Here is a 20453-nt window from a genome sequence, read left to right on the forward strand (position 1 = left end):
TATACACACACACACACACACACACACACACAGTCCAGCATACCATTATATATTGTCAGGCCCTGGGGGAACAAAGAGACAAAGGACAAGTGGGCCCTATGGCTAACACCCCCCACACTGTCCCTACCTACTTGCAGTGCAGGTCCTAAATGACCGTCCACAACTGGGCGTCAGTCCCTGCACTCAAATAAGTGCAAAACACAGACGACACAGTACAGGCAAACAAGGTACAATGACAGTAGACAAGGCAAAGTCACACAGAAGGACAGGACCAAGAAGCAGCAAAGAACAGGGGACCAAACCAATGGAGGATGAAAGCCAGAGATGCAACATGGTAAACAGAGAACCAAAAGCCGAAGATAGTAGCAAGAAGAACTAAGGACAGAGCAAGGAACACTGAGGACTAAGTAAGATACACTGAGGACAAAGCGAGACATAAAACCAAAACACAAAGAATGGCAAGAAACAGGCAAAAGTCAGGAAACCAGGAATACAGCCTGAAAGACAACAGCTGGATCTAGACCAGACAAGCTGGACAAAGCTATCAAGAGCTCAGGGTGAAGGGAGAGACCAAGCTATAAGGGAACAGAAGTCCCGGACTCCGAGCAGATAGGCTGAGCAGGAGAAACACACAAGAGAATCACAGAAATCCAGAGGAGAAGAGACCTGTCACTCACAACACAGCAGAGACAATTAGTGAACAGACCACAACAAGGAAAGTGCAGGGAGAACTAAGAAAACATGGACCGGCTCACAGAAGACATAAGCAAAGAACATAATAAAACCGGGCACGGACTTAATGCCAAAAGCGCAGTCTTTGGCGCAGAGGTCGGATCTTCACCGCAGAGGGTGGCACTGATGCCTTTTTAGACACAATCGTGACATATATATAACCCAGCATACCATTATATATATATTTATTTACTGCCCAGCATTATTATATACCTGACCATGAGATAGGTCCCTTGTTGGAGTTTGTTACAGTAAGAGGAACCTTTGGCGGTTCTTACTTGTGTCCCCCTCACGAGAGTCTATGGATGTAGAGCTCCTACCACATACATAACACTGTGAGAGATATACACAAAAAAGAACAATACACATTGTACGAAAATACACAGGAAGATTTTCTTTGATAATTATCTATTTGATATCTGCAATATTCATAGTTTGAGATTTCTATATGGCCTAATATACCTCTTCCTGCTGCAGCTTCCCCACGGCGTGACTGGCAAACTCCAAGTCGGGTGAACATTCCGGTTGTGCAGCGTCGACCACAAGGTAATAATTGTGTATATATCATAGAAGTGCAGCCACTAATGTCCGGAGCTTAGCGTCCATTTCTGTGCAGTCACATAGCCTGCGGCTGGGGTTCATCTCCTGCGGGTATAACACCCTGTACTGTATCCGGTCCCCTTTGCTGCCTGCAATCTCCACTCTTACCTGATGTTTCCCCTCTCCTTTCTCTAAATGTGGCAGATGCCGGGGATTGGACAGTCTACGTAGGGTGTTGATGTGGAAAAACAGAATAATTATGACCCTTCCTTATACCTTATAATAGAGGGCCAGTTGCCAATATAGTCAGTGTCTGTGGGAGAGGAAACATGGCAACTGTAGTCCTTAACATTTGTAATGTTAACATTAAGAATTTTTTACTATTTAAAAATCTCCAGTCTTCCAGTACTTATCAGCTGCTGTATGTCCTGCAGGAAGTGGTGTATTCTCTCCAGTCTGACACAGTGCTCTCTGCTGCCACCTCTGTCCATGTCAGGAACTGTCCAGAGCAGCAGCAAATCCCCATAGAAAACCTCTCCTACTCTGGACACTTCCTGACATGAACAGAGGTGGCAGCAGAGAGCACTGTGTCAGACTGGAGAGAAAACATCACTTCCTGCAGGACATACAGCAGCTGATAAGTATTAGAAGACATGATTGAAAAAGGTTATGCTGCGTTTACACAAAACGATAATTCGCCCGATCGTATGATTAACGATGTCGGAGTAACGATTTTTTTTTTCATAATGATGAGCGTTTAGACAATACGATATATCATACGGAAAATTCGTTTTGCGATCGTTTAAGCCTATCTCGCACATAGGAAAAATCGGTGAACGACTGTTTACACGGAACGATATGCAAATTTTTTGCGAACGACGATTTTAGAACATGTTGTAAGATCAAAGTGAACGATTTCTCGTTCGTTGTTTGATCGTTCGCTGCGTTTACACGTACGATTATCGTTCGAATTCGATCGTTATAAACGCAGCAATAAAAATCTGAATAACTTTCTAGTACCAGTGGATTTGAAAAAAGTGCCACCAGAGTTCCACTTTACATCCACAGCAAGCCATGGCAGCATGAAAACAACTCCTGATCCATGCCGCCATTATCTGTTGAGTAGTAAGAAACTTATGTAGTGTCCTTATGTACTGATCTGTATTTTTCTAAGCTTGAACCCCCTTTAAGTACAGTTACATGACTACTGTTACTTCTACTATCTGCAGTTACATATATTACCTTCCCATCTCTCTATTTCTATAGCTCCGGAGAGCAGCAATGTTGCCCCCCCATCAAATCCAAACTGGTCTGTGGACACATATGACTCTGAAGGTAAAACCACTGAACCACGATCCAAAGATCTTCTCTGCTCCTTTCAATGTTATTATAGAATGCACTCCGGGATTGGAGGGTGACACTTCCTTCGAGGGAATGTATGATACTTTGTTTTTTATATTGATACATACACACATGGCACGATTACTGGCACAACGCTCTGCGCATTTAACAGCAGTTTATAGCTGTGTTTTATAGCACCTACATGGACATAGAGGACTAGTGTCTGGAGAGGACTCTGACATTTATGGAGAATGTTTTTGGTATGCTCTGTGACCTATGAGGGGATCACAAAATGGTCACACAATGTCTCGGCTTACAGGATATGGGATTATGTGGCATCACTATATTCTTCAAAGGGGTTTTCCGATCTAATTTTACTTGTCCTCTAACCAGAGAATAGGGAACAAGTACATGATTGGAGAGGGTCTGACCTCCGTGCCTCATAGGGATCTCTAGATCGGCACTGCGGCTTATTTGCTATGATTGGAGCTGCAGGTCGGCATGTTACCCGCAGCTCCATTCATTCTCTATGAAGCTGCTGTGCTGTGTGCTGTGCTCGGCTGTCTCTGGTGGTTTGAGAGAAAGAATGGCGCTGTGGGTCACACTCCGATCACGGCTCCATTGATAGCAAAGCAGCCACAGTGCCGATCTAGAGATCCCAATGGGGCACGGAGGTCAGACTCCCCGCAAATGGTTACAGAAAGTAACCACTGCAGTATACAAAAAGTAACCACTGGCTGTATACAGAAAGTAACCACTGGTTGTATACAGAAAGTAACCATTAGCTGTATACAGAAAGTAACCACTGGCTGTATACAAAAAGTAACCACTGGCTGTATACAGAAAGTAACCACTGGCTCTATACAGAAAGTAACCACTGGTTGTATACAGAAAGTAACCACTGGTTGTATACAGAAAGTAACCACTGGCTGTATACAGAAAGTAACCACTGGCTGTATACAGAAAGTAACCACTGGCTGTATACAGAAAGTTACCATTGGCTGTATATAGAAAGTAACCATTAGCTGTATACAGAAAGTAACCACTGGCTGTATACAGAAAGTAACCACTGGCTGTATACAGAAAGTAACCACTGGTTGTATACAGAAAGTAACCACTGGTTGTATACAGAAAGTAACCACTGGCTGTATACAGAAAGTAACCACTGGCTGTATACAGAAAGTAACCACTGGCTGTATACAGAAAGTAACCACTGGCTGTATACAGAAAGTAACCACTACAGTATACAGAAAGTAACCATTGGCTGTATATAGAAAGTAACCACTGGTTGTATACAGAAAGTAACCATTAGCTGTATATAGAAAGTAACCATTAGCTGTATATAGAAAGTAACCACTTGTTGTATACAAAGTAACCACTGGTTGTATACAGAAAGTAACCATTAGCTGTATATAGAAAGTAACCACTGGTTGTATACAAAGTAACCACTGGTTGTATACAGAAAGTAACCACTGGTTGTATACAGAAAGTAACCACTGGTTGTATACAGAAAGTAACCACTGGTTGTATACAGAAAGTAACCACTGGTTGTATACAGAAAGTAACCACTGGCTGTATACAGAAAGTAACCACTGGTTGTATACAGAAAGTAACCACTGGTTGTATACAGAAAGTAACCATTGGCTGTATATAGAAAGTAACCACTGGTTGTATACAGAGAGTAACCACTGCAGTATACAGAAAGTAACCATTGGCTGTATACAGAAAGTAACCACTGGTTGTATACAGAGAGTAACCACTGCAGTATACAGAAAGTAACCATTGGCTGTATACAGAAAGTAACCATTGGCTGTAAACAGAAAGTAACCTCTGGTTGTATACAGAGAGTAACCACTGCAGTATACAGAAAGTAACCATTGGCTGTATACAGAAGGTAACCATTGGCTGTATACAGAAAGTAACCATTGGCTGTATACAGAAAGTAACCATTGGCTGTATATAGAAAGTAACCATTAGCTGTAAATAGAAAGTAACCACTTGTATACAAAGTAACCACTGGTTGTATACAGAAAGTAACCACTGGGTGTATACGGAAAGTAACCACTGGCTGTATACAGAAAGTAACCACTACAGTATACAGAAAGTAACCACTGGTTGTGTACAGAAAGTAACCACTGGTTGTATACAGAAAGTAACCATTGGGTGTATACAGAAAGTAACCACTGTCCTTTCACCCGTTCCAGCATCCCAAAGACGGGATTGGTTAAGCCAAAACCAGAGACTGAATGTTCCACCAGTTCGGATACCGGCAGGTATGTGCGTCCCTTCTTGTAGAGACCTGTACAACGTCCTGTGTATTATAACATAATCCCAACTAATATCCAACTCGTTGTTTTAGCTCCAGAAAGCAGCAATGTGGCTCCCCCTTCTGCTCCCTTCTGGCCGGTGGAAACGCGGGATACTCAAGGTAACGAAGCGAGAGCTGCAATGAGTGAACCAAACTAAGGAACCCAACATTGTACAGTGTTTATATGGAATAATCGTCTCCTCTCTATAGAATAGGAAACAACAAGGTCATCAGTGGGTTCCAACAACTGGGACCCCCGACAATTATCAGAATGGAGGAGAAATGACCCCCACAATGAAGGAGTGGTGCACACAGTCAGTGTTTAAAGCGAATATACCATTAACTTGTTGGTTACGGTGTGGAGATCCCGGTGACGCAGTCCATTTTTCCAAACGTTGCCCGGCTTCTGCGCACCGGGCCACTCTATGCACTGAACACGGGAGGGGAGATCATTACACTGGGGGGGCCGGGCCCACCTCCAGTGCATAGAACCGGTTGGTGCACATGAAGAAACCAGTGCTGAGCGCAGGAACAGGGCTACATTTTGAAAGACTGATTGCATTACCGGAATCTCCACGCTGGCACTGACAAGGTAGTGAAAAAAATCACTTAGTTAATGGTACATTCACCTTAATTATTTCTCTTTGGAGCCTTGATCTATAATTTTTCAACTTCCGAACTTTGCTTCCCCATAGAGAGTGAATAGAGCGCTGGCTGCACATTTCCCCCTTGTTCTAATGAATGGCAGAGGTCCCAGTAAATAGACCCCACCAATCATCTCTTTATCCAGTATCCTATAGATAAGGCATTGTGATAAATTGTAGGAAAACCACTTTAAAGGCTACTAGAGATGAGAAAACCTTCAGCACACTCATCCGAACTCAAACACTCAGCATTTGATTACCGGTGGCTATAGAAGTTGGATTCAGCCATGTTTTCCAGGAAGCCTTTGGGCTGCATACAACTTCTTCAGCCACAAGTAATCAAATGCCACATGCTCGGGTTCAGGCTACCTGTAAAGTTGAACTCATTCTGCATATTGGTATGGGGATATACAGCTCCACAATACATCCAATCATTAATTAAGTCTTCCTGTGCCCCCATACAGTAAGAGTGCCCCTTGTTCCCCCATAAAGTAACAATGCCCCATGTGCCCCCATACAGTAATAGTGCCCCTTGTGCCCCCATACAGTAATAGTGCCCCTTGTGCTCCCATACAGTAACAATGCCCCATGTGCCCCCATACAGTAAAAATGCCCCATGTGCCCCCATACAGTAACAATGCCCCTTGTACCCCCATATAGTAATAGTGCCCCTTGTGCCCCCATACAGTAACAATGCCCCTTGTGCCCCCATACAGTAAGTGCCCCTTGTGCCCCCATACAGTAACAATGCCCCTTGTACCCTCATACATACAATAATAGTGCCCCTTGTGCCCTCATACAGTAACAATGCACCTTGTGCCCTCATACAGTAACAATGCCCCTTGTGCCCCCATACAGTAATAGTGCCCCATGTGCCCCCATACAGTAATAGTGCCCCTTGTGCCCCCATACAGTAACAATGCCCCTTGTGCCTCCATACAGTAATAGTGCCCCATGTGCCCCATACAGTAATAGTGCCCCTTGTGCCCCCATATAGTAATAGTGCCCCTTGTGCTCCCATACAGTAACAATGCCCCTTGTGCCCCCATACAGTAATAGTGCCCCATGTGCCCCCATACAGTAACAATGCACCTTGTACCCCCATACATACAATAATAGTGCCCCTTGTACCCTCATACAGTAATAGTGCCCCTTGTGCCCCCAAACAGTAACAATGCACCTTGTGCCCTCATACAGTAACAATGCCCCTTGTGCCCCCATACAGTAACAATGCACCTTGTGCCCCCATACAGTAACAATGCACCTTGTGCCCCCATACAGTAACAATGCCCCTTGTGCCCCCATACAGTAATAGTGCCCCTTGTGCCCCCATACAGTAACAATGCACCTTGTGCCCCCATACAGTAACAATGCCCCTTGTACCCTCATACAGTAATAGTGCCCCTTGTGCCCCCATACAGTAACAATGCCCCTTGTACCCTCATACAGTAACAATGCCCCTTGTGCCCCCATACAGTAACAATGCACCTTGTGCCCCCATACAGTAACAATGCCCCTTGTGCCCCCATACAGTAATAGTGCCCCTTGTGCCCCCAAACAGTAACAATGCCCCTTGTGCCCCCATAGAGTAATAGTGCCCCTTGTGCCCCCAAACAGTAACAATGCCCCTTGTACCCCCATACAGTAATAGTGCCCCTTGTGCCCCCATACAGTAACAATGCCCCTTGTGCCCCCATACAGTAACAATGCCCCTTGTGCCCCCATACAGTAATAATGTTCCTTGTGCCCTATGTGTTATCATCCAGTGTGCCCCATGTATTTACAGTACCTCCTGCACTTCCTTCTAGTCATACTGCCCTTCTGTGCCCCGTGTATTAATAATGCCCACCAGTCCTCCATATAGTGATACTTCCCCTGTATCCCATGTATTAATAATACCCCCTGTGCTAATGCCTGTGATAATGCCATCCTCTGCCTCTATATGTTATAATGCCCTCCTGTGTCCCCGTATGGTAATAATGCAATACCGTGCCCCATATGGTAATATTGCCCCCCTCCCCACTCCCCACCGCCTGGAGTACTAATGACCTGTTTTGGCCAATTACAAAAAAAAACCTTGCATACTTACCTAGTCCTGGCTCCCATGATAAATGGAGCGCCTCTCTATTCACCCTGCACCCCTGATGCTAGTGAAACCCTGGTGGCTAGAGCTCCTAACAGCGGAATACTCTGTGATCAGCTCATTGGTATCAGGACCTTAAAAAAACAAAAACAGGGCAAATCCTTTAAATAGAAGGTGCACTTGGTACATATTGTCCTGGCATTTGGTCTTCATAGCTTCATATTTCTTTCTGCTTCTTAGAGGAGAGTGAAGTTTAATTTTCTTCATTTAAAGAATGTGGCCCTCGATATTTTATCGTAAAACCATCTCATGTGGTTGAAAACAGGAAAGTGTTGCCCCCTTCTACATCTCTAAGCATAAACACGAAGCGAGATCGGTGTCCTTCCCTAAATCCCTGTCTGATGGCAATGAAGCTTCTCTTTTACTATTTATACCTCACTCGCGTTGACTTAGGCTACAGTACAGCCACACCATTGATGGCCACTTTACTATCTACACTGGCCAGATCACACAGCATTTGCATACGTTTAAAGTCCATTGGTTTGATCGTGATGTTCCGTAACTTCCAAAACTTCCATCAACTTTTTTTGCAATTGGTTTTACTCAAACCATCATAAGTCCAAAGAAACAGTCTACTGTACAGAGATGAGCTCTATGAAGAAGAAGCCGCAGTCAGTGTGGTCCAAGGGAGATGGGTCAGCCATGGTTAAAGGAGCACTCCAGGAAAAACACCCTAGGTTTTAGGTCACCATATTCATAGTGTTCCATCAAGTGGATCTTCACGCTTTATCTTGACACAAGAAAATCTATTATACTTTCCAAGTAAATCGTTGTTTCCTAAAGCAAGTGTATGCAGCTGTATGAATGAAGCTCTGGGCTGGCTCAGCACCATACTTCTATGCCAAAGTACAGGAGTTTGGGCCCTATTATATAATCCACTGATTCAGCCAATTATTGATCCGAGTAATAAAGACAGCGATCATCCAATAAATACAATCATCGGCTGATCATATCCTGCCTAAAAATCATCAGCCAACGGACGTGCATGGCTATGTGTAATAGAGATGCACAGATGATAACTGTGTAAAAAATAATAAACTTATACATCTACATACCTCTCCACGCTCCCAATGTTTTCCTAACGTCTGCCTTCTCCCGCATCTGCTGCTGGAACATCTGAGGCGGTCTCTGCAGTGACAGCCCGCTCAGCCAATCACTGGCTGAGACAGGACAGCACCGTGGCCACTGATTGGCTGAGCAGCCTGTCACTTCACAGACCGGCTTAGAAGTTCCAGCAGCTGGAAGAATATTGAGAGAGCGGAGAGGTATGTATTAGGTTTATTATTTTACACTAGAAGCAAGGGCTGCATGCTGCATGGACATCGCTAATGATATATATATATATAATTTAATATAATTATTATAAATATATATATAATTTAACAGCAAATTATCTTCAAACAACTGTCGTTAAAACAGCCTGAAAATGTATCCACAATTCATGAAAAACTACTAAAATGATCAATATAGATGGTTTACCCAAAATGCAAACGTGTCAAAGTGGCTCCACCCTGATAACCTTGTCTTGTGGAGAAATCCCTCCCAGGAGTAGTCACCTTCCAGGAAAAGCCCCAATAACCATATTACTATACGCAGCCAAAGCATTATATATACAAGATCCTGTGTTTGTCTAGAACAGTAGTGAAAGCGGATATATCATCTGACTACGGAAACAAATTTCGGCACAGCACCGGTACAGGGATCCCGGTGGTGTGGCAATCCTTTATTCGAAACTGTGCCTGGCTCCTGTGCTCAGCACCATCTTCTTGTCTTCTTGTTGTGCACCGACCCGCTCTATGCACTGAAGGCAGCACAGCGGCCCCAGCGTAATGATATTCCCTCGGTAACACTGCCATGCTTGATTCTAATGGAGCCGCATCACCGAGGGGATATCATTACACTGGGTGCACCTCCAGTACATAGAGCCAGGCCGGTGCACAACAAGAAAACTGCACTAAGTGGGACAACTAGACGGCATTATGAAAAAAGGACCACACCACCGGGATCCCTGCGTCAGCGCCAATAAGGTAGTAAAAAACGAATTTCCATAGACCTGATGGTAGATTCACTTTAACAATGCAGATAATGTAAATGTATTATATTATTGATTGAGAATGTGACAATAAGCCATATTACATATCATAGATTTCTTAGTGTAATGTGCGTCTGGGGGAATGAAACATCTCATAACAATCTTCTTATATTTTATGTCCTTCCAGTTTCCAATCCCAGATCTGGCGTTTCCGAATTTGACAGGTGGGTCTCCGGCTTCTCACAGAGCAGTAAGTATTGTTATTATTATCCTCATCATCATCATTATTATTGCTATTATTAATGCAAAAATTCATATTCTCAGGCAGATTTAGTTTATAATTATTCCCCTACACATGTATTATATAGATATGACGCTATCATTAGAGATGAGCGAACCGGCCAAGGTTGGGGGCTCGTATGAACCTGAACTCTCTGCGTCTGATTCCCGCTGTCTGTCCGCTCCATGGAGAGAGTGGATACAGCCGGAGGACTGCCTGGAAAACTGGGATACAGCCATAGCCATAGGCGGTCCTCCGGCTGTATCCACCCTCTCCATGGAGCGGGCAGACAGCGGGAATCAGAAGCCGAGAGTCCAGGTTCATACGAACCCGAAACCTCGGCAGGTTCGCTCATCTCTATCTATCATGTACATAGGGATGGACTAGTCAGTCAGTCATTATTTGGCTCGGTATTGTTCTATTACTACCAGCGCCTTCCGTGTACAGACAGGCCGCATCCAGGAGTTACCGGACAGCAGTACAGGACATGTAAATATGTTGTGCATGTGGAGGACGCTAAAAGTCATGCAAATAGCAGTAGAGCACATAGTGTTTGTGTAGAGAGCGGACAGATAGAGGGCAGCACACGTCCTGTAACTAGCAGCAGAGCATACGCAGGGCAGATAGAGGGCAGCACATGTCCTGTAACTAGCAGCAGAGCATACGCAGGGCAGATAGAGGGCAGCACATGTCCTGTAACTAGCAGCAGAGCACACACAGGGCAGATAGAGGGCAGCACATGTCCTGTAACTAGCAGCAGAGCACACGCAGGACAGATAGAGGGCAGCACATGTCCTGTAACTAGCAGCAGAGCACACGCAGGGCAGATAGAGGGCAGCACATGTCCTGTAACTAGCAGCAGAGCACACACAGGGCAGATAGAGGGCAGCACATGTCCTGTAACTAGCAGCAGAGCACACGCAGGGCAGATAGAGGGCAGCACATGTCCTGTAATTAGCAGGAGAGCACGTCCTGTAACTAGCAGCAGAGCACACGCAGGGCAGATAGAGGGCAGCACATGTCCTGTAACTAGCAGGAGAGCACGTCCTGTAACTAGCAGCAGAGCACACACAGGACAGATAGAGGGCAGCACATGTCCTGTAACTAGCAGCAGAGCATACGCAGGACAGATAGAGGGCAGCACATGTCCTGTAACTAGCAGCAGAGCATACGCAGGACAGATAGAGGGCAGCACATGTCCTGTAACTAGCAGCAGAGCACACACAGGGCAGATAGAGCAGGGAGGTACTCACTTCCGTAATGCTACGCCCACCCTCTACCGACCCCAAAGCACTTTGACCAATCATGGGGTATTTTCCAGTGAAATGCAGGAACCAATTTCTTACACAAACCACGGTTTTAGGACATCTTTATATTACTGTATGTTGTTTATATTATTTTATGTTGTGATATGTATTCTATCCCCTGTCATATGGACGGTGCCCTGGAATCACGGGTGCTCCAGGTGTCGGGGCTAAATGTGTTTGTTAAAGAAAAGAATAATCTTTTGTCATGAATTTTATCGCTGACTTTCACATTTCTTTTAATGTCATTTCATCAGATTTTACTTTATTCCAGATTCAAAGAACATTGAACCAGAAACATCCTGGAAGGCGGTGGAGGAGGTCCCTGAAACGAAGCCTATTGTCCCTCCTGGTACTAGCGCTGTTATTCTCCCATTACTCTCCCATCCATCTTTGCTTTTCATTTTATGTTTGTTGAATCCATTTCTTTTTGTCTCATTTTCAGTTCAAGTCAAACCGGAGGTGAAGGTGGAGGCGGGTCCGGACCCTTGGAGGGGGTTTTCAGAACCAGGTCTGCTGTGTTATAAAATGTTGACTTGGGTCTCGGGATGGTCCGAACCTGGTTCGGTAATGATTCCCGCTGTCTGCCCGCTCCATGGAGAGGGTGAATACAGCGGGAGGATAGCCTGTAAAACTGGGATACAGCCATATCTATAGGCTGTATCCCAGTTTTCCAGGCGGTCCTCCCGCTGTACGGAGCGGGCAGACAGCGGGAATCTGATGCCGAGCATTCGAGTTCATACAAACCCGAACCTCAGCATATTCCTGGAGGTGTCAGTAATATGGAAAATGATTTAGCTTTGCTAGATACGTGGTCCAAACAGTGGAAATTGAAGTTCAACGTTTCCAAATGTAAAATAATGCACTTGGGGAGGAGGAATCCTCTATCCGAGTATCACATCGGCAGTACTGTGTTGGAAAAGACTTCAGAAGAGAAGGATTTAGGGGTAATGATTTCTGAAAGCCTTAAAATGAGTCACCAGTGCAACCAGGCGGTGGGGAAAGCAAATCGTATGCTGGGGTGTGTATATATATATATATATATATATATATATATATATATATATAATGGTATGTTGGGGTGTGTATATATAATGGTATGCTGGGGTGTATAGCTAGAGGTATAACCAGTAGGAAGAAGGAGATTGTGATCCCGCTGTATAGAGCTCTGGTGAGGCCACATCTGGAATACTGTGTCCAGTTCTGGAGACCTCACCTAAAAAAGGACATTGATAAAATAGAACGGGTCCAAAGACGGCTACAAAAATGGTGGCGGGTGTGAGGCATAAACCATATCAGGAAAGACTTAAGGATTTGAATCTGTATAGTCTGGAGGAAAGACGGGAAAGGGGGGACATGATTGAAACCTTTAAGTATGTTAAGGGACTAAATAAGGTTCAAGAGGGGAGTGTTTTTAGTAAAAAACTGAGCTCAAGAACAAGAGGACACAGTGAGAGGTTAGTTGGGGGAAAGATCAGAAGCAATGTAAGAAAATATTATTTTACTGAAAGAGTAGTAGATACCTGGAACAAACTTCCAGCAGAGGTGGTTGGTAAATCTACAATAACAGAATTTAAACACGCCTGGGATAGACATATATCTATCCTAAGATAATAAGGAAGAAAATACTAAAAGGGCCGACTAGATGGACCCAGTGGTCTTTTTCTGCCGACAATCATCTATGTTTCTATGTTTCTAAGAGAAGAAAGTTTTTGTGTTATCTTTTATATTCTTTAAAAAAGGACAAGAAAACAAAAATTTTCACGGCGTATGTAAACTTATTTTATATTTATATGTATTTTGGGTGGTATTAAGGTGGTTGTGTTGAAATGTGACTTTTTAAGGTTTGGTGGAGGATTCTCTATTCCCATTTGGTGTCAGTGCAGCAAGAATATATATATATATATATATATATATATATATATATATATATATATATATACAAACACATCTATACCCAAAGAGGGTTCATTTCCCATATAGTGGGGTCTCAGAGGTTGAGCTCCTATTTTCCCCACTTGTATGACGGCTCTCCTATAGGTGGCTGTGCTAAAGCATGCTCTTACACCAGATGCCACGATGCTCGGGTTTTTATGAAGACCGCACCGAGCTATTCGGCTTTTCCATTTATCTTGATGTTTATGTAAAGCAGTAAGTCTTAGGTCCGCACCATACGTCTTATAAGACAGTGATTTTCATAGGACTCCTTAGTTAGCATTGCCGGCATAGGGTCAGTGTGAATAGTGGCCTGTCAGCATGTGATTAATGTGGCCGTCCATTGCACCTTTCATATCTTTCTCAGACTTGTCCATTGTCTAGGAACCGAGGAAGTCGTTTTCTGTTCCTTTGTTCCAGGCTGTCACTTCCCGTTCTCAATATATAGTCGTTTTGGAGAGTACGATCTGTAGGCTCTTCATTTCCACACTCCTTACAATAGGCCTGTCCTCTGCAGACATATGATTAATGTCCCCTGAAATCCATGGAAGATGCTGTATATCGCTCCCTTTGTTCTTGTTCAAATACTGAGCGGAACTTCTCACCAGTACCTTAAAGTGCAGAGAAATGCCTCGGAGCGCGCAGGTGTGATGACATTCAGGGAGTACGCCGGAGAAGCCGGTGTCAGAAAGTTATACAGCTTTATGATTTACTTCAAATCTTCCAGTACTTCTCAGCTGTTGTATGTCCTGCAGGAAGTGGTGTATTCTCTCTGCTGCCACCTCTGTCCATGTCAGGAACTGTCCAGAGCAGCAGCAAATCCCCATAGAAAACCTCTCCTGCTCTGGGCAGTTCCTGACATGGACAGAGGTGGCAGCAGAGAGCACTGTGTCAGACTGGAGAGAATACACCACTTTCTGTAGGACATACAGCAGCTGATAAGTACTGGAAGACTGGAGATTTTTAAATAGAAGTAAATTACAAAGCTGTATAATTTTCTGACACCAGTTGATCTGAAAGATCTGGAGTTACCCCTCTAAGTGAACTATCAAATACCATGTTAGATTGATTATATGACTTTTGTTTCCTTGTACAGGAGGGCCAATAAAGGAAGAAGTCATCTCAAGAGTGCCTGCTGAAACAGTGGCCATCGCGGCTCTTGGAGGCATAAGTATGTGTCTATGTGCTGGTGTAGTTGTTGTCCTGTCATTACATTTATTGTACGCCAGAGGTGTCAGCCAGGAGATCATTTCAAAGTCTACGTGTTGTGAAAAAAAATTGAAGAAATGAGCAGGGGATGTGATTACAAGCAGCTCCGCAATATACTCACTTTATTTTTTTTTACGTTTTCTATGTTATACATACGGCCAAACTGTGCTCTATGCTTCCTCTGTGCTGATATTTGACAATGTGAGCGCCCCAGGATTCTCTGCTACTGAATGCGGACGTGCAGCAGATGTATACATGCACAGTGAGGGGAGACGCCTAGTGGCCGTATGTATAACGTTAATTTAAGCATAGAAAATGTAAAAAAAAAAAAAAAAAAAAAAAAAACAATATTTCAAAACTGCTTGTTATAAAAAGAAAAAAATAAGCACAGTGCCTCTTTAACTGTAAGGTTGGTGGCAATTCACAATAAAATATCAACATTTTTGCCACAATTCCATCGAATTTGTGGCAAAAATATTGATATTTTAATATGGAATTATAAATTTAATTTAATATGAGTTTAATTGAAATTAAACTCATATTAAATGCTGTGTGAACATAGCCCAAAGTACCTCTATTGTCCATCACATATTACATACATTACATCATTATATCCATCACATACAGATTGCAAAATAGACCTGGTGTTCCTTATTGATGGAAGTTGGAGTATTGGCAAGAGACGCTTTCGGCTTCAGAAGCTTTTCCTCAACCAGATGGCAGATGCCCTTGATGTTGGGATTTCTGGACCACTTATGGGTATTGTGCAATATGGGTAAGAACACCTACTATAGTCTATATTTTATGTTCACATAACAGAAACTCATATGGTGTGACACTAGTATGGTGGGGCACTAATATGGTGTGGCACTAATATGGTATGGCACTAGTATGGTATGGCACTAATATGGTATGGCACTAGTATGGTATGGCACTAATATGGTGTGGCACTAATATGGTATGGCACTAGTATGGTGGGGCACTAATATGGTATGACATTAATATGGTATGGCACTAATATGGTGTGGCACTAATATGGTGTGGCACTAATATGGTATGGCACTAGTATGGTGGGGCACTAATATGGTATGGCACTAATATGGTGTGGCACTAATATGGTATGACATTAATATGGTGTGGCACTAATATGGTAGGGCACTAGTATGGTGGGGCACTAATATGGTATGGCACTAATATGGTGTGGCACTAATATGGTAGGGCACTAATATGGTGTGGCACTAATATGGTATGGCACTAATATGGTGTGGCACTAATATGGTAGGGCACTAATATGGTAGGGCACTAATATGGTGTGGCACTAATATGGTGTGACACTAGTATGGTGTGGCACTAGTATGGTGTGGCACTAATATGGTGTGGTACATGATCAAGAATCATGTATCTGGGAAGAACAGTTTGTTAAAGAGTTATTACAACGTCCTTCAAAGCGTTATATATTGCAGGGGCTGCAGAGAAAGAAAAAACAATACTTACCTCTATTGCCCCTTTAAGTGTCTTTAATTCCGTGTTTGCATTTCTCGCGTCATTTGTTAAGTTTAGTGATAACAAAAACAGTTTTCTATCTTTTCCATTTGAAGCGATGAACCGTATACAGAGTTCAGTCTCCGCTCTTACTTTAATTCTAAAGACCTCAAAAATGCTATAGACAAAATCCCCCAAAAAGGAGGACACTCCAATGTCGGTAAGTTACTTTAAATCACCAATATTTCTCTGTTAAAATGATCATTCTCAGCACATCATGTGTGTAGATCATGTGACTAGGTTGTATACACACAGTGTACTAATGGATAGGCCCATTGGTATTAATCTGGTATTGGAGACTGAATTTCTCCACCCAAAACCTTTATTTTTATAATGTACAGTGGTATTGTATGTCTCTATGACAAGTCAATGACAGGGACACTTTACTTAGTGTATTTGCTATATAACGTGTCTAATTGCTTTGAAGAATAAACCATCTCATTGTCATTGCAGGTAAAGCTCTTTCTTATATAAACAAGAGTTACTTCTCCGACGCCAGCGGGAATAGAGGCGGAGCCCCGAACGTGGCCATTGTGCTTGTAGACGGCTGGCCCACTGATAAGGTGGAGGAGGCCTCCCGCCTCGCTCGGGAATCTGGAATCAATATATTCTTTGTTACTATTGAGGGTGCGGATGATAATGAGAGATCCAATGTCGTGGAACCAAACTTCGTAGACAAGGTATTTTTTGGCCGTTTTTTGCTTTTTGTGTTACGTGGGGGGGGGGCTGCCTCCGGTTGGGGTGCACTCCGCCCATCTCCTGTCTGTGTTAGTTGGATCCTTCATGGTGAGTATTAAGGCTTTATGTGAGTCCAAGAACGGCCATTGCCAGTATAGGACCATCTCTCTGGGGGCACCTCGGCGTGGTGAGATAATACACTCTGGTTGGTGAAATAGTTGTCTAGGAACCTCACTTTTTAAAAATCTTTAGAACAAGTGTTTATGATGTGTACCCCGGGGTGGGTGGGAGGTGTGCGGGGGTCCTGGCACTTGCAGGTTACTGGTTACTGGTGGGTGTCATCAGTAGCAGCAGTGGCTGTCATCAGTAGCAGCAGTGGCTGTCATCAGTGGCGGCAGTGACAGTCATCAGTAGCAGCAGTGGCTGTCATCAGTAGCAGCAGTGGCTGTCATCAGTGGCGGCAGTGACAGTCATCAGTAGCCGCAGTGGCTGTCATCAGTGGCGGCAGTGACAGTCATCAGTAGCGGCAGTGGCTGTCATCAGTGGCAGCAGTGGCAGTCATCAGTAGCGGCAGTGGCTGTCATCAGTGGCAGCAGTGGCTGTCATCAGTAGCGGTAATGGCTGTCATCAGTAGCAGCAGTGGCTGTCATCAGTAGCAGAAGTGGCTGTCATCAGTGGCAGCAGTGGCTGTCATCAGTAGCGGTAATGGCTGTCATTAGTGGCTGTCATCAGTGGCAGTAATAGCTGTCATCAGTGGCGGCAGTGGCAGTCATCAGTAGCGGTAATGGCTGTCATCAGTGGCAGTAATAGCTGTCATCAGTAGCAGAAGTGGCTGTCATCAGTGGCAGCAGTGGCTGTCATCAGTAGCGGTAATGGCTGTCATCAGTAGCAGCAGTGGCTGTCATCAGTAGCAGCAGTGGCTGTCATCAGTAGCAGCAGTGGCTGTCATCAGTAGCAGAAGTGGCTGTCATCAGTGGCAGTAATAGCTGTCATCAGTGGCAGCAGTGGCTGTCTTCACACACCTTGTAGCTTTATATTGTGATTTTGGACCTTTATCTTTAGGTAACACAATGACAATGACGTTACTTTTTTGTATTTTTTTGCAGGCTGTTTGTAGAACCAATGGTCATTTCTCAGTCAATGTTCCCAGCTGGTTTGGTCTCCCTAAGATCGTGAACCCAATGGTGAAGCGGATGTGCGACACCGACAAACTAGTCTGCAGCAAGACCTGTCTCAACGCTGCCGACATTGGATTTGTTATTGACGGCTCCAGCAGCGTCGGCACCGGTAACTTCCGCACCGTCCTCCAGTTCATAGCGAATATTACAAGTGAGTTTGAGATCTCAGACACAGACACGAGAATCGGAGCGGTGCAGTACACGTACGAGCAGAGACTGGAGTTCGGCTTTGATAAATACAGTACAAAGCAAGATGTGGTGAACGCCATCATGAGGATCGGCTACTGGAGTGGCGGCACCAGCACGGGAGCCGCTATAACGTATGCGTCCGATCAGCTATTCAGCAAATCAAAGCCAAACAAAAGAAAGATCATGATCGTCATCACAGATGGACGCTCGTACGATGATGTCCGGGTGCCGGCAGCCGCTGCCCATCGAAGCGGTAATTACTTTCTCATGGAGTCTGTACAGTTTATAGACAAAGCACACTATAGCGGTCTTAGGGCCTTATTACACGGGACGATTATCGTGCGAAAAATCGTTAAATCGTTCTAATATAAACGATAATCGTTCTGTGTAATTGCAGGCAATGATCGAAAAATCGCTCGTATGTCGTTGTTCGTTAACTTAGATCTGAACCTAAAATTATCTCGTTAGTTGTTAATCGTTATAAATCGTTCTGTGTAATAGGACCCTTAGTTTATCTTAGTATATCAATTATATTTCTGTAAATTTCTGTATATTTCTGTAAAGGGGGACTCCTGCAAAATATTTTTTTTCTCTGAAATCAACTGGTTTCAGGAAGTTATACATATTTGTAAATTAATTCTATTTTAAAAATCTCCAGTCTTCCAGTACTTACCAGCTGCTGTATGTCCTGCAGGAAGTGGTATATTCTCTCCAGTCTGACACAGTGCTCTCTGCTACCACCTCTGTCCATGTCAGGAACTGTCCAGAGCAGCAGCAAATCCCCATAGAAAACCTCTCCTGCTCTGGACAGTTCCTGACATGGACAGAGGTGGCAGCAGAGAGCGCTGTGTGAGACTGGAGAGAATACACCACTTCCTGCAGGACATACAGCAGCTGATAAGTACTGGAAGACTGGAGATTTTTAAAAAGAAGTAAATTACACATCTATATAACCAGTTGATTTTAAAGAAAATAATTTAGCTGGAGTACCCCTTTAAAGCTTAGCAGAATGTAGTAGGATTTGCAGTATAGCAGTGAAAAGGTAATCACCAGATCCAGTAATCCCTTTCTCTTCCTTACAGGAGTCATCGCCTACGCTGTCGGTGTGGCCTGGGCAGCCCAGGATGAGCTGGAATCTATTGCCACCGATCCGGATAAGGACCACTCGTTTTTCGTGGATGAATTCGATAGCCTCTATAAGTTTGTTGGAAAGATCATTCAGAACATTTGTACAGAGTATAATTCCCAACCACGAAACTAGGAGCTGGGACGGCTGGAGCGGCGACATACTGCTTGGAGAACAGGGTTTCTTTCTGGCAATGACTACACAGCAGCTACAATACGTAATGTAACTATATAGCCAGGTCAGTGTATAGGCCCCAGGATTCCAGGAACGTACTAATGCTTCCGGCTGGGAATCCTCGTAGCCTCTATTTACTCAGAATGAACGTGTAACCTGCAGCGTGTGAGATGCATGATGACACCCTGAGATGCATAAGGACAGACGTGTCATTAGACTCAGATGACCACACTTACCTGCTACTTTAGTCCCATCAGTGAGTAAAGATGAAACTTTACGGAATCAGAGGTTAGCGACGACGTCCATCGTGTGTTGCATTGGAAAATTATTATTTTTCTATCAGAGAAAATCAATCCTGTAATTATAATGTTATTTTGTACAAGGGATGTATAGGCAGAAAGTATGTTATTCCTTCATGTAGCGCCCTCTGGTGGCGATGCTCTGAATGTCACTCATCACACAGTATGAGATGCAGCTCACGTCTCTTTGTAGTGCGGCTTCTCATCACACATCATGTAACATTGAGATGCAGGGCTACCTTTTGCTCTTCCAGGAATGGACGGCACTTTATTGTAGCTTTGGGAAGGCCTTGGAGGCTGATTTCACTGCGCAGTGTCATGAATTTTTGGTCCTCATAGGGTCGCATGACAAGTTTCTATTACACAGTAGAGTTTGCATAATATGCACATCAGTTCGGTTTCGGCCTCAATAGACGAATATCATTATGCTAAATCAGCACAAGTTTTGAGTTTTCTATCTTGCAATTATTTTGTATATTGTAATAAAAATGTCTTTAATTAAAAAAGCTGAGTTTGTCTGTATTATAATATGAAGATATTCCGATCAGATTCATCACACATCACTGCTAATCTCTGGATATTAGAGCATTAAGAAGATTTTACCCTAAATTTTGCTTTGAATATCTTGAAATAGAGGACAGACTGAAGATCATAGGGACTCAGAGGTCCGGGGGATGTATGTAGCCCTTGATTGCACTCCCTGCGGCTCCTGGAACGGTGCAGGCATTATCTGAATGATTAAAGGGGTTTTCTGATTTAAAGGGGTACTCACGCAAAAATATTCTTTCAAATCAACTGG

The 20453-nt window shown here is 43.8% G+C and overlaps 1 protein-coding gene across 1 annotated transcript in view; it reads left to right on the forward strand.

Annotated features, from left to right (window-relative positions):
• The window catches only part of VIT (vitrin), a 38052-nt gene extending 18706 nt beyond the window's left edge, over nt 1-19346 (forward strand). Inside the window, exons 14-26 of the mRNA XM_069954287.1 lie at nt 1210-1278; nt 2539-2607; nt 4818-4886; nt 4973-5041; nt 9928-9990; nt 11599-11676; nt 11770-11835; nt 14356-14430; nt 15096-15243; nt 16067-16170; nt 16464-16690; nt 17795-18308; nt 19138-19346. Of these exons, the coding sequence (XP_069810388.1) occupies nt 1210-1278; nt 2539-2607; nt 4818-4886; nt 4973-5041; nt 9928-9990; nt 11599-11676; nt 11770-11835; nt 14356-14430; nt 15096-15243; nt 16067-16170; nt 16464-16690; nt 17795-18308; nt 19138-19316 (1730 nt within the window). The 3' untranslated portion in view covers nt 19317-19346. The remainder of the gene's footprint in view (nt 1-1209; nt 1279-2538; nt 2608-4817; nt 4887-4972; nt 5042-9927; nt 9991-11598; nt 11677-11769; nt 11836-14355; nt 14431-15095; nt 15244-16066; nt 16171-16463; nt 16691-17794; nt 18309-19137) is intronic.
• Nucleotides 19347-20453: the final 1107 nt, after the last annotated feature.

This window comes from Dendropsophus ebraccatus, chromosome 15 (assembly GCF_027789765.1).
Source record: "Dendropsophus ebraccatus isolate aDenEbr1 chromosome 15, aDenEbr1.pat, whole genome shotgun sequence".
In the NCBI taxonomy this organism is placed as follows: Eukaryota; Metazoa; Chordata; class Amphibia; order Anura; family Hylidae; genus Dendropsophus; species Dendropsophus ebraccatus.